This window comes from Hypomesus transpacificus, chromosome 24, assembly GCF_021917145.1.
Source record: "Hypomesus transpacificus isolate Combined female chromosome 24, fHypTra1, whole genome shotgun sequence".
Classification (NCBI taxonomy): Eukaryota; Metazoa; Chordata; class Actinopteri; order Osmeriformes; family Osmeridae; genus Hypomesus; species Hypomesus transpacificus.
Window position 1 is genome coordinate 4,703,715 of NC_061083.1, and position 14,211 is coordinate 4,717,925.

Sequence of the window (14,211 nt, forward strand, 5' to 3'; positions counted from 1 at the left end):
GTTTCTGCCCTGTTGGTTTTGAGGGAACCCAAAGGACGGGAAAAAAAGGAACTGTTATGGATTTTATTTTTACATTTGACATTTTTAAGTAAAGATAATCAATTTAAAAAACGTCTTTACTAAGACATGAGTAAGAACTAAATGTAGTATGTTTTCTTGAAATGGTGTGAACATAAAGAGGGGCTTCTGTGGAGTGTGACCTCACTGACCCGTCTCCAGGGCTGGAGTAATGATGGGGCCCGGCCTTCGTTACGCTGCTGGGAAATTAGGAATAATGGACTATGAGAGAGTGGGAGAAGGAGAAAGAAAGGAACAGAAAGAAAAAGGGACAGAAAGAAAAATTAGAAGACCGGTGGAACAGAGAGGAGGAGAGAGAGAGAGCGAGAGAGGAGGAGAGAGAGTGAGGGGAAAGAGAATAATAAAAATAGGGGACTTGCCGGTAATTGTCAGATGAGAGTGTTATCATCAACATTCATTCTCAGCATGGAATCCATAATGGCAAAATCAACCTCTCTGACTCCTGTGTAATTGGATTTGCCGGGTCTCGTGCTGAATCAAGACTCAGTGGGTAGCGCAAAGCTTGTTAAGATTGGACAAGCATTGCTGGGCTGAGGACTGGTGGGGGCTGCCGCCAAAAGTAGCCTTGACAACTTTTTGGAGTGGCGAGTGAATAATTAAAATGGGCTGAACATTGAGCTGAATATCCATCATGTCGAACTTCACTGGAATGCAGGGAAGTAGCTCAGAAGACCGTAAATAGATTGAAACTTGATCTTTTCTCTTGTTTGGGTCATCAGGCCAGAAGAAACAGATACCTGTGTTTCCCAAGTGGGCGTGTGTTTGGACATGCAGGTTACCAGGTTACTGAGGTAACCAGGTTACCACACTACCACTCCTTCTAGGTTTTTCCCTGTAAGAGGCAATAAACAATGCTCTGGATTGTCAGCATTGATCTTGTTTACTCTATTGCAGCGGTTTGCATCAATCATCGGTCAATCTTCGTTGCAGACGTTGCTTTAGGGTACAACCACACTGATCTTGTATCATTTAAGTCATTCGGACCACAGGACTATGTTGTGCAAACAGTTTATGGTGTCTGACATCAAGCTTCAGTCAACCGTTCCAAACATGCACAGTCAGCGACAGTAGGCTACTCAATGGCAAAAAGCCAGCAATCTAACTCTTGAATCCAATCTCATTGCCATCGGATTAACCTCTTCATCAGGGCAGAGAGCTCTGAGATTTGATATCCGCTCGTCACCAATCTCCCCCTTGAAGAAAAGGAGGGGCAGTTTTCAACAAGCCAGTAATGTATCCCAATCAAAGATCAGTAACCAGACCTAGACTCTCCATGTGGAGGGTAGCAGAGGTGGTTAAGGTGCTGCTAGGAAGCCCGAGAGAGCAGGAGAGTGAGCGAGAGCGGGAGAAGGAGAGGGGGTTGTGTTGGATTGTGTTTCTGCATCTTTGTGTTACACTCTCTAGCACTAGATACCCAGGTGAGCACTGAATAAGATCTCCCTGTCTCTCCACCCCGCAAGACATGAATGATTAAGTACCCGGCCCTCTGAGTCCTTAGCCCGGGTCAGTTGGCTCTGCTCTGGGGTGAAGGAAAACACAGGTACTGTAGGCACTGTGGGTTCAGACCCTGCTGGTTCTCCACAGACGGACTGACTGCCGTACGATGGCCACAGACCACACCAGGCTGCAATTCAAGATTTCATCGTTGTCGGATGTTTCCGGGCTAACTGTCAGTCGTTCGTCTGTCCCTCCTCAGGGCCTGGGTCTGTCAGCGCCCACTGGAATGGAAAGATTCTGGACACCGGCCTGATTTCTCTGCCGAGAGGAGAGACGCTGCTGATGGCTTGGATGTCATCGTCAGAGCTTTACTGAACACTGACCAAGAAATCGTTGAAGAATGCAGGTAGGATCAGATGTTAGGTGGCATTTTGAAATGTGGCAGGTTTTCTCCATACACATGATGGACACCTACATCCTTAGTCAGCTGAAACGGTGGGATTCCACCTCCTGAAATAATCTCTCAGCTGTTTGTTTTTTCTTTTTGCACTTGGTTCTGAGAAGGCATATTGTGGGTGGGAGCAGCTGCCTGTGTGTGTGTGTGTGTGTGTATAAGTACGTGTCGCAGAAGCCCAGTCAGTGTGGTGGAGGCCAGACAGATTGCTTGTGACAGGCCTAGAGGCCTCTCCTCTGGAGGGGCACAAGAGGATCCAGGGGGGTCAAGTGAAGTGTTTCCAGTGTGGGGCACGGCGGGCGGAGGGCTGAGCCTGGACACCTGGGCCCTGCTCTGGCAGCCCAGGGTCTGCTGGTGTGTGTCTCCATTCTCCCTCTTCTGCCCTCCCTCCCTCGCTTCCTCCCTCCCCCTCCCTCCCCCCCCCCCCCCCCTCTCTCTCTCTCTCTCTCTCTCTCTCTCTCTCTCTCTGTCCTCCTCTCTCTCTCTCTCTCTCTCTCTCTCTCTCTCTCTCTCCCTCTCCCCCTCTCTCTCCCTCCCTCTCAGCCGGCCTCCTTCCGTCTTTCCCAGGGATGAGGTCACTGTGTGTCATGTGACATCAACACTCTAGTCCATGATGAGGGACCATCTCTTAATTAAAAGACAATCGGTTGGAGTCTGAGCAGGCGAGGCCATTCACCTGATCTGACAATGAGTGATTGGCTCCACGGCGTAACCCATATTTACCCTGTTCTGTCTTGTCTTACAGTAACGTTTGATAACTTTACGGTCACTTTTGTTCTTCGCAAGATGGAAATAAGGAAGGTAGAGTATAGTTGAGAATAGTAGAGTTTGTGATTCACATACACATGTTGTTCCTGCTGTGTACCACTGTCCATACTACCAGTCCTGATTAGGTATGACAGGTCTACAGCCTGCACTCCCCCTGCATATTGTCTGCTGCCACTGCCTGAGGGAGAAGTTTGTTCCCATGAAGAAAGGAGGTGTCACAGATACCCCACACCAGCACCGCTACCATCACATCACCAGATTGATTCTGACGTCTCAAATAGGGTGCCTTCAATGATATTGTTCACCTGTCTCATTGGCTTAAAGTGGGGGGAGACTTGGGGGTGGGGGGGCGGGGGGGGGGCAAGAGGGTTATTGGTGGGGATACGGGGGTGAGGGCTATTGTTGAGGAGATGGGGTGAGATTCGGAGGGTGGGGGTCTGACAGGTGGAGGGAAAAGAAAAATCTCTCATCCGACTGGCCCCCTCCATCCTCCAAGGGGCCCCGTGTGAGCGGAGTAATGAAGTCCAAATTACAGCACAGGACTGCTTGGAACAAGGTCCTATTGTTCCCTGTCAGGGCAGACTAAATGAGTGTCACAGCAAGCAACGGGGCACAGACCGTTACTGCACTATTTAGTCTGTCCCGTTGTCTCAAGACGGCCTCGTTTCAGAGGTTCTCAGATCAGACAAATACTAGCCCCTCCTTCCCACCCTCCTCTACCCTCGCCCTTCCTCTGTCCAACCCCCGCCCCCTCTTCACCCCAAAATAGGGCAAATCTTCTCCATTGTGTTGCGACTGCCCAGTGTGAAATTCACTGTGACGTTAAATGTTTTCTAATGAATAATTACTGAATGGATACGCAGGGGGAATATGTGTAATGGATTGTAGACTGCATTTTAAAAGCATCTTTTTTGTCTCTGCTCCGTGGTATTTACAGGACAAAAACACTTGGCCTTTCTCTGAAGAAACGGGGGCTTTGGAGCAGGAGGGAGGGGTGGGGGTGGGGGGGGTGTAGGGGAGGAGGACCCGGGCCTTTGTGTCAATTAGATCCAATGGATTATTTTTTTAGATGTTTTACAGAGAGAGTTGAGAATCAAAGGACTTCTGCCTTCCAAAGGAGAAGAAAAAACACACACACACAAAAACCAACAAAAGCTGTGAAAACCTTTGGTCCAAGTGTTGGTGTCGAGAATGCAAAACAGATTGGTGGAATTTTTCCCACTATGCTTCCCTTGGAAAAACAGAAATGCCGGTGGGGCTGTTTAGGGCTCCCCCTCTCCCGGTTGCCCCCGTCTGCGGTGTGTTGTGGTTGGGGTGAGTGAGCTCTGGATGATGGGCGTCTGGCCAAGAGCCCCATGTGCTCCAGAGTGGTCATTAGCTCCTGTCTGCTCCGCCAGGCCGTCCACTCAGGGCCCTGCATCAAAGGCCAGTAAGGCCCTCGTGCCTCCTCCCTCCGTGGAGCAACCGGAGAGTCCGCCTGTGCCTTTTTCTGCTCAGCGCTCCGCCAACGAGCCCCCTGCGACTTGACCTAAATCCCCCTCATTGATCCTTCGTGAATGTCCTCGATTCTGACATGCAAATGTAATTGAACTGTTCTCGCGTTAGCTGCGTGCATGGAAAGAAATAAGTTACTGAAGTTATTAACTGTGTGTGACACAGGAAGTCCTGAAAGCCAGAGCGTAATGCAGGATAGCTTGTGGGTATTGTGTGTCCGGGAGAGAAAGATTTTAGACACACGATCATTTATTGACCAGAGCCTCATCTTATTAGTCTCGTTGAAAAGATGACACAGGCACTCTGTATATCCAATAAACACAAAGACTTTGTCTTGTAAGTGAAACTACCGGTGAATGTGTGAAGTAAAACATCAGCACCCAACCAGCAGGAGGTATAGGCCTAAGGGCTGCGTGTGTGCAGTGGCAAAAATCTGCTATCAATTTTGGGGGGACAATTATATGACGTTTTCTCAAGAGCAATTCCTGAGGGGGACACCAAAATGACTGCTGTAACACACAGCCTAAATTGCAATATGTTAAATGTATATTATTGAAATGTCCTTATGTTTATGAAAATACTATTTTTTCCAGGATGGGGGGGTCGTGTCCCCCGGGATTTCTGCCTATGCGTGTGCCGATCTGTCCGTCCTGTGCGGGTGATGCTTCTCTGCTTCTGTGGTTGTCCGCAGGGCCGCGAGGCGAGGGGAGCCGGGGGACAGCTGGACATGGAGGGAGCTCTGGTCGCCAGGGACAGGGTGGGCATCCAGGACTTTGTCCTTCTGGACGAGACCAGCGAGACGGCGTTTATGGACAACCTGAAGAAGCGCTTCACTGGTGACCTCATCTACGTGCGTCCGGGGAACAAACCAAACAACGAACAACAAAACCCCAACCTGTCGGATCGGCTGGTTTTTGACTTGTTTGTCTCTCTTGTAGACCTACATAGGCACTCTGCTGGTGTCCGTGAACCCCTACAAAGATCTGGACATCTACAACAGGAAGCAGATGGATATCTACATGGGCGTCAACTTCTTTGAGCTTCCACCGCACATGTGAGTATGTGATGGCGTTTGAGCACGTTGAGGTGCATCATTTGATCACCACTCATCAAAGTGCTAATCTAACCCAGGCTGGATGGCTCTCTCCTGCTGTATGTCTCTCCAGCTACGCACTGGCTGACAACGCCTACCATACCATGCTGACGGAGCTCAACAACCACTTCATCCTCATCTCCGGAGAGAGTGGTGCTGGGAAGACGGAGGCCTCCAAGAAGATCCTGCAGTACTACGCTGTGAGCTGCCCCAGCACCACCCTGCTGGACAGGGTCAGAGACAGGATGCTGGTGTCCAACCCTGTGCTGGAGGTCTGACTGTCTGACTGTCCTACACACACACACACACACATGACACACATACACACATGACACACACGCACACACAGCATGCAGTCATGCGCTTACATAAACACACACACCATATGTCATGTCCCTTCATGTTCCTCCGCACAGGCTTTCGGCAACGCCAAAACACTGAAGAATGATAACTCCAGTCGCTTTGGAAAGTACATGGACATCCAGTTTAACAGCGAGGTAAGCTTTGACAGCATGGAACCTATAGTATCCGCTCCGACAGCAGAACAGTAGCACGGTTCTAAGGAGCAACGGCAGCTTAAACAATGTTGGATATGAATTCAAATATTAAAATAACTGCCTCTTCCACACAGGGGGATGCGGTGGGGGGTCACATCCTGAGCTACCTCCTAGAGAAGTCCAGGGTGGTGCACCAAAACCATGGGGAAAGGAACTTCCACATCTTCTACCAGCTGGTGGAGGGAGGAGAGGAGGAGTTGCTTCGCCGCCTTGGTCTGGAGAGAGACAGCCAGCGCTACAGCTACCTGGTCCAGGTGTGTCCAGCGGCTCTGAGGCCCGGGGCTGGACCTGGTCTGTGGGGGATGGGTGCTGATGTGGACCTGGTCTGTGGGGGATGGGTGCTGATGTGGACCTGGTCTGTGGGGGATGGGTGCTGATGTGGACCTGGTCTGTGGGGGATGGGTGCTGATGTGGACCTGGTCTGTGGGGGATGGGTGCTGATGTGGACCTGGTCTGTGGGGGATGGGTGCTGATGTGGACCTGGTCTGTGGGGGATGGGTGCTGATGTGGACCTGGTCTGTGGGGGATGGGTGCTGATGTGGACCTGGTCTGTGGGGGATGGGTGCTGATGTGGACCTGGTCTGTGGGGGATGGGTGCTGATGTGGACCTGGTCTGTGGGGGATGGGTGCTGATGTGGACCTGGTCTGTGGGGGATGGGTGATGGGTGCTGGGTGTCGGGTCTGGGTGACAGTCTGTGCTGCTTCTCTCTGACAGGGGGAGTGTGCCAACGTGCCCTCGATCAATGACAGAAACGACTGGAAGACAGTAAAGAATGCCCTGCAGATCATGGACTTTGACGAGAGTACCATAGAGGTGAAGTTACACCGTTTAGGGAAGATATTGACGATTGAATCTTTGCAATATTGATTGTTATCGATTGATATTATTTAACCATACCACACCATTTGTGTGTGCCTATGCGTGTGTGCATGTCTTTATTCAGCATCTGTTTGGGGTCATCGCTAGCGTTCTCCACCTGGGAAACGTCCAGTTTGAGCCCGACAGTAAAAGCTACGCCAGCTTGGACACCGACGCAGAGCTCGGCTGGGTCTCCACGGTAACCCTCGCTAGCTTCCCCTCTCTGACGTCTGGTCACCTGACCGCAGCCCTAGAATCCTCCTAAACTACAGAACCATTTTTTCCTTTCCTGCAGCTGTTGGGAATCAGCGCTCAGGTGCTCCAGGAGGGACTCACCTACAGGAAGATTGAAGCCAAAACCGATGAGGTGATGAGGGGGGCATTTTAGCCAATAGGGAGCCTTGTTTTGGATGGTAAGATCGAGATCTTAAGATCTGTATGTTTGCGTTTGTGTTCCTCCCCAACCAGGTCCTGAGCCCCTTCACAGTGGACCATGCCATCTATGCCAGAGATGCCCTGGCTAAAGCTATCTACGGTCGCACCTTCACCTGGCTGGTCGGTAAGATTAACGAGGCTATGGAGAACAAGGTGAGGAAAGACAGGAAAGAGGAAGTTGTATTTGGGCACATCCTAGTTTTGTGTCACATGACACATTTACAGATTCTGTGTCTTCAGGACCCATCAAGAAAGACAGTGATAGGGCTGCTGGACATATATGGCTTTGAAGTTTTCTACGTGAACAGGTGGGTGCCCCATGCGCTGTGACCTGCTTCTCCCTCCGACTCGGATCCAAACACACCGTAACGGATTGATTGGTTGTGGTCTGAGGAGTTTTCCTCTCTCACAGCTTCGAGCAGTTCTGTATAAACTACTGCAACGAGAAGCTGCAGCAGCTGTTCATCCAGCTGACGCTGAAGGCTGAGCAGGAGGAGTACGAGGCAGAGGGCATCGAGGTGAACGGCTCTTTACATTTACATTGAGTCATTTAGCAGACGCTCTCTTATCCAGAGCGACTTACAGTAGGTACAGGGACATTCCCCCCTGAGGCAAGTAGGGTGAAGTGCCTTGCCCAAGGACACACAACGTCATTTTTCGCACAACCAGGAATCGAACCGGCAACCTTTCTGAGTAATAGCCCAATTCCCTAACAGCTCAGCCATCTGACTCCCCAACTTTCTGAACTGTCACTCACTACGAAATTATATTCAGCTATTTATTTATATTTAATCATCATCAATGCTTTGTATTTGATGAATGTGAGACCTGTTTTATCATTCCTTCCCTTCCCTTACCCCTTCAGTGGGAACCGGTCCAGTTTTTCAACAACAAGATCATCTGTGACCTGGTGGAGGAGAAGCACAGAGGCATCATCTCGGTTCTGGTGGGCGCCATTCCATCGCACCAAAAGCCCCGACACTTAATCTGTAGCGTTTTTTGCTACCGTCACACCATGCATGTTTACATCCGTCTTGGGAGGAGTGGAGGCTTGACGAGGAGGAGGAGGGGAGCTCATGAGGAGGAGGAGGGGAGCTCATGAGGAGGAGGAGGGGAGCTCATGAGGAGGAGGAGGGGAGCTCATGAGGAGGAGGAGGGGAGCTCATGAGGAGGAGGAGTGGAGGCTTGACGAGGAGGAGGAGGGGAGCTCATGAGGAGGAGGAGGGGAGCTCATGAGGAGGAGGAGGGGAGCTCATGAGGAGGAGGAGGGGAGCTCATGAGGAGGAGGAGGGGAGCTCATGAGGAGGAGGAGGGGAGCTCATGAGGAGGAGGAGGGGAGGCTTGACGAGGAGGAGGGGAGCTCATGAGGAGGAGGAGGGGAGCTCATGAGGAGGAGGAGGGGAGCTCATGAGGTTTGTTCCCCCAGGATGAAGAGTGTCTAAGGCCGGGGGAAGCAACAGACCTCACCTTCCTGGAGAGACTGGAAGAGAAGATGGGTTGTCACCCACATTTTGTCACGTGAGTCCCTGGTAGCTTTCCTAGTTTACAGAGATGCCATGTGTACACAACTTCCACTACACACTACATCTCTGTTTGGCTTTGTCCGGCTGTTCATCCACCAGCCACTTTAGTTTGATACAAGGCTCCTCTCAATGCAACAGTGTAACTAAAACCTTCACCTCCCCTCATCACTTAAGTCCAAATCCTTGGGACATTGTGCCGACGGATAGCTTGTCCTCACCCCCTGTGAGTTGACAGAATAGAAGGCTTAGTGTCTATCTTTACAGCCCTCCCTCCCTCCTCATCCCCCTTTCTGTCTCTGTCTGCATGTCTCTGTCTCTTTCTCTCTGTTTCTATGTCCCTCTGTTTCTATGTCTCTCTCTCTCTGTCGCCTGGACTGCAGGCACATGCTAGCGGACAAGAAGACGCGAAAGACCCTGGAGCGAGGGGACTTCCGTCTCCTGCACTATGCAGGGGAGGTCACCTACTGCGTTGTAGGTAAAACACCTTCCTCGAGCCTCTCTGGACCTCTCTGGACCTCTCCCACCATCTCTCCCACCATCTCTCTCACACGTCCTCACGCTGAGATTATCTCTGGTTGTGTTTCCTTGAAGGGTTTCTCGACAAAAACAACGACCTTCTGTACAGAAATGTGAGAGAGGTAAGAGTGTGTGTGCAGGTGCCTCAGAGAAGATTACGTGAGACCAAGATGTGGGCAAGGGAGGGAACTCTTTTCAATTGGTTCCTCAATTATTTACTCTCCTGTAGACTTTTGGTAAATAATACAGGAGGCAAATGCCGTAAATCTGCACGATGAGTCTTGAGTATCTACTTAATGTGTGTATGTGTGGGGGCGTGAATGTTTCTATTTGTGTGTGTGTGTGCATGCATGAATGTTTCTGTGTGTGTGTGTGTGCATGCATGAATGTTTCTGTGTGTGTGTGTGCTACGTGTGTGTATCTCCACCTCCTCCCAGGTGATGCGGGATTCTAAGAACGCCATAGTGCGGGAGTGTTTCTCCGGCCTGGAGCCAGACAGCAGGAGGAGGCCTGAGACAGTGAGCAGGCTCTAACAAAACACCAGCAAAACACCAACAAAACACCAACAAAACACCAGCAAAACACCAGCAAAACACCAACAATACACCAGCAAAACACCAACAAAACACCAGCAAAACACCAGCAAAACATCAACAAAACATGAACAAAACACTAACAAAACACCCACGAAAGAACAGCGTGATATTATTGAAATCACTTCATTTGATCCGTACCCTTGAACCAAACTTGCAGTTTGCCCCAGTCTGTCAGGGCCAGCCTGGTCCTTGACCCCCACCACGTGTGTCTGACACCCAGACTGTTGGGGACCGGCTTGTCTTTTTATCCCTAGGTGGCCACGCAGTTTAAGAGCAGTCTGCTGGGGCTGACAGAGATCCTCCTGGCTAAGGAGGCCTGGTATGTCCGCTGCCTCAAGTCCAACGAGTCCAAGCAGCCAGGTCAGAGCCGTTCACTACCTCCTGCCTCTCCTGCCTCTCCTGCCTCTCCCCTCGCTCCTTCAGCGTGGCACGTCTAACAACTTCTACTTTCCTTAATAACACCTTCCCCTTGTCTTCTTTACACACACACACATACACACACTGCAGGACGGTTTGACGACGTGCTGGTCAGGCACCAGGTGAAGTACCTGGGCCTGATGGAGCATCTACGGGTCAGGAGAGCCGGCTTCGCGTACCGACGGCGATACGAAGTCTTCTTAAAGAGGTTCCAGAGAGTACATCTCACTCGCAGCATCTATCACTGACCAATCTTGCTATGCATTATGCATTATATCTATCATCATTATTATTACATACATAGCATTTACATATAGTATATCTTTATATTATATCTATAGTATACAGTATATCTTTATACTATCTATCTAGTATTACATCATCACAGTTGTGAACCTGGAGAAGAGCGGACCTTACTGGTCCTACTGGTGTGATGGTGGTGTGTGATCCCCCCTCTGCACAGGTACAAGCCCCTGTGCCCAGCCACCTGGCCCCATTGGCATGGAGTTCCGAGCGACGGCGTGGAGGTGCTGGTCCAACACCTGGGCTACATGCCTCACGAGTACAGCATGGGCCGGTGAGATGTCCTGGTCTTCTCTTGACCTGGATCCTGGCTAGGCCTGGTCCAGTCTTCTCCTCAAGCCTTTGGGGGTTTCAACCACAAAGGAAGGACAACGTTCACACCTTTTTTTTCCCTCCCTTTTTGCCGCAGAACGAAAATCTTCATCAGGCATCCGAGGACGCTGTTTGCCACGGAGGACGCCTACGAGCGATGCAAACATGATCTAGGTATGGCCGCAAGTTCAGGTTCATCACACAGTACGTATCTTTATTATTCAACTGTTGTCTAAATAATACGCTGATACTGCAGCAACACGGCTCCAAGCCAAGTACAAAGGCTACAGGGCGAAGGGAGAATTCAGAAGACAGAAGGAAGCCGGTGAGTATGGGAGACATTTCCATCAACTAAATGAATCGAAGGGCAAAAAATATTAGACAGACACAATCCGAGCTAGGTGCCTGACTGGACAAAGTTACAGTGTGCGTTCTGTCCTTCAGCCACTAAGATTGAGACTTGCTGGAGAGGAGTCCAGGCCAGGAAGGAGAAGGACAGGAGAGCCTGGGCCGTAAAGGTCATCAAGAAGTAAGAGAGAGCCAGCCAATCACCACCCATCACCCAACAACCAGATCTAGACTTCTCCTCCGTCCCCTCATAGTCCCATTATGGAAGGAACATTCACACCAGTTGTGATACAGAAACTACTGTCGCTGACCGATCCTTTTTGTCACCCCCAGGTTTATTAAAGGGTACATGACCAGGAAGGAAGCCAAGACAACAGACAACTCCGAGTATCTGGTGTTCGTCCGACAGAGCTACCTGAACCGACTGAAAGCCAGCCTGCCCCAGACTGTTCTGGATAAGACTACCTGGCTCACCCCTCCTCCAGTCATGCGGGAGGTACTGCTGCCTGTGTTTTACCCCAGGCTGATGGTGAGGCTTGTCGCTCGTCACCCCCGGACCAGGACGAGCCTCACAGTCCGTTCTCTCTCCGCCCACAGACCTCCGAGATCCTGCGCCAGCTCAACATGCGCCTCATGGTCAGGAAGTACGTCCGAGGCATCACTCCGCAGCGGAAAGCACAGGTACGTCCGAACGAGGGCTTGAGGAGGACAACTTGTAGGGTTGCAGACCCCCAAGCTTGGCTGCGGCTGTGGAGTCTCACTCTACATGCTGCCAGATGGAAACATCATGTTTCCAATGTGTTTTTGTTCTTCACTTTCTCAGTTTCAGCTTAAGGTTATCACCAGCGCCATCTTCAAGGGGAAGAAGGACAGCTACCCAGCCAGTGTTGCTCAACCCTTTCTGGACACCAGGATCAGTCAGTGAAGGAGTTGACTTTAAACCATTGCCATATATTGCACCCTTGCCATTTTTGCACCCATGTCATTTTGCACTGAGCACCCTATTTGTATTTTTTATATTTTTTTATATTGTACATTATAGCTATTTTATACTTTATATTTATTTTTTTCTACATACCTGTCCCCTTAGTGCTAGTTTGTATTAGTTAATTAGACTTTGCACCTTTTGTATAGTATAGTTTGACTTTTTTTTACTTACACCACTTATTTAAGATTTATTCCTATATTTTGAATGTATGCCCCTTCATGCCAAAGTAAATTCCTTGTCTGTGCAAACGTCTGAGGCAATTAAAACCCTTTCTGATTCTGATTTCCGATTCACACCATGCCAGCACACTCTTAACAATACTAATACAGTCTGACCTATCACACCATATTCTCTTTCCAGGTGAACAGGACATTAACATGAAAGTACTGCAAATGATTCGCAACGAACGAATCAAGGTAACTCACGTTATTGGAATGGTGTGTACCATAGTAGTCAGAACTCATGTCCAAAACAAAAAGAGCTGTTTTTTTTCCTGTAGCTTCCACTGGTTTTATGATCCATCTCTACCTCGCTCTCTCCTTCCCTCTTCATCCCCCTCTCTCTCCACCCACAGTACAGCGTCCCTGTGGTCAAGTATGACAGGAATGGGTTCAAGCCCAGAGATCGACAGCTCATCCTCACCACAACAGCGGCGTACATCGTCGAGGAAGCCAGAGTCAAACAGCGGCTACTGTACACCACCCTCAGAGGTGAGCGGGGGCATTTACCTGGGCTGGATCTGATGAATGCTGTCATCATTTCAGGCTGTACTGACCAGTGCAAATGTTTGTTTTGGATGCAGGTGTGTCGGTCAGTAACTTGACTGATAACGTTGTCATTTTCCATGTTACATGTGAGGATGTCAAACAGAAGGTAATGTGAATCCACATCTTGGACAGGTCATCTGTCTCTGGTCATCTTCGTGTTTATCCTCTGTTTATTTGCTGTCATGTTGATTCCATGTGTGGTGTCACTTTTGTAATTGACTGCTCCTTAGGGTGACCTGGTCATGCAGTGTGACCACTTGTTTGAAATGTTGACCAAACTCAGCGTAGTGGCTAACAAGCAGGGCGCCATCAAAGTGGTTCAGGGAAGGTGAGGTTCAGAAGGTGAAACCACATTCTCACCAGCCGCCGGGTTGACCCCTGACCCCTGAGTGAACGCGTCATGCACTGTTGTTGTTGTTTTTCCAGCATCAAGTTTGAATTCCAGGCAGGGAAAGAGAACACTGTGGACTTCAGCACTGGACAGGAGCCAATGGCGTACAAGGCCAAGAACGGCCACCTCATGGTGGTGAGGAATGGGTTTACCTGGGGGAGGGTGTGGTCAAGAGGTTCAAGGTGTGGTCAAGAGGTTCAAGGTGTGGTCAAGAGGTTCAAGGTGGGGTCAAGACATGCAGTGCTTTTGGAAGGGGTCAGATCAGTAAATGAATGTTGTTTTTCGGTCACTGTAGGTGTCCACTCGTACCAGAGCCCGATGACCTTGATGACACCGGGCACTGGACTACACATCAAAACCTACTCACCTCCAGACACCTGCGACCAGCCTTCACACCTCGCCCACTCACCTCCAGACACCTGCGACCAGCCTTCACACCTCGCCCACTCACCTCCAGACACCTGCGACCAGCCTTCACACCTCGCCCACTCACCTCCAGACACCTGCGACCAGCCTTCACACCTCGCCCACTCACCTCCAGACACCTGCGACCGGCCTTCACACCTCGCCCACTCACCTCCAGACACCTGCGACCAGCCTTCACACCTCGTCCACTCACCTCCAGACACCTGCGACCAGCCTTCACACCTCGCCCACTCACCTCCAGACACCTGCGACCAGCCTTCACACCTCGCCCACTCACCTCCAGACACCTGCGACCAGCCTTCACACCTCGTCCACTCACCTCCAGACACCTGCGACCAGCCTTCACACCTCGCCCACTCACCTCCAGACACCTGCGACCAGCCTTCACACCTCGCCCACTCACCTCCAGACACCTGCGACCAGCCTTCACACCTCGCCCACTCACCTCC

The 14,211-nt window shown here is 50.5% G+C and overlaps 1 protein-coding gene across 1 annotated transcript; it reads left to right on the forward strand.

The window, feature by feature from the left end:
- Positions 1–1,900: 1,900 nt before the first annotated feature.
- Positions 1,901–13,707, forward strand: myo1ha (myosin IHa). The gene is made up of 32 exons (XM_047048115.1): positions 1,901–1,921; positions 4,923–5,081; positions 5,170–5,285; positions 5,398–5,596; positions 5,741–5,821; positions 5,956–6,135; positions 6,597–6,695; positions 6,826–6,939; positions 7,036–7,107; positions 7,209–7,328; positions 7,416–7,483; positions 7,588–7,693; positions 8,041–8,121; positions 8,602–8,693; positions 9,079–9,173; positions 9,290–9,336; positions 9,652–9,732; positions 10,065–10,170; positions 10,318–10,435; positions 10,691–10,804; positions 10,940–11,016; positions 11,099–11,167; positions 11,287–11,371; positions 11,524–11,686; positions 11,788–11,871; positions 12,014–12,107; positions 12,539–12,594; positions 12,753–12,888; positions 12,981–13,051; positions 13,176–13,273; positions 13,372–13,471; positions 13,632–13,707. Exons 1-32 carry the CDS (start codon positions 1,916–1,918, stop codon positions 13,656–13,658), a joined length of 3,114 nt encoding a protein of 1,037 aa, XP_046904071.1. The 5' UTR covers positions 1,901–1,915; the 3' UTR covers positions 13,659–13,707.
- Positions 13,708–14,211: the final 504 nt, after the last annotated feature.

What these genes read in the sequence shown, in the direction of transcription:
- myo1ha (XM_047048115.1), top strand. An exon ending in GCAGGAGGAGGCCTGAGACA is followed by an intron (nt 9,733 to 10,064) that starts GTGAGCAGGCTC and finishes TTTTATCCCTAG; the next exon opens with GTGGCCACGCAGTTTAAGAG. An exon ending in ACTGTACACCACCCTCAGAG is followed by an intron (nt 12,889 to 12,980) that starts GTGAGCGGGGGC and finishes TTTTGGATGCAG; the next exon opens with GTGTGTCGGTCAGTAACTTG.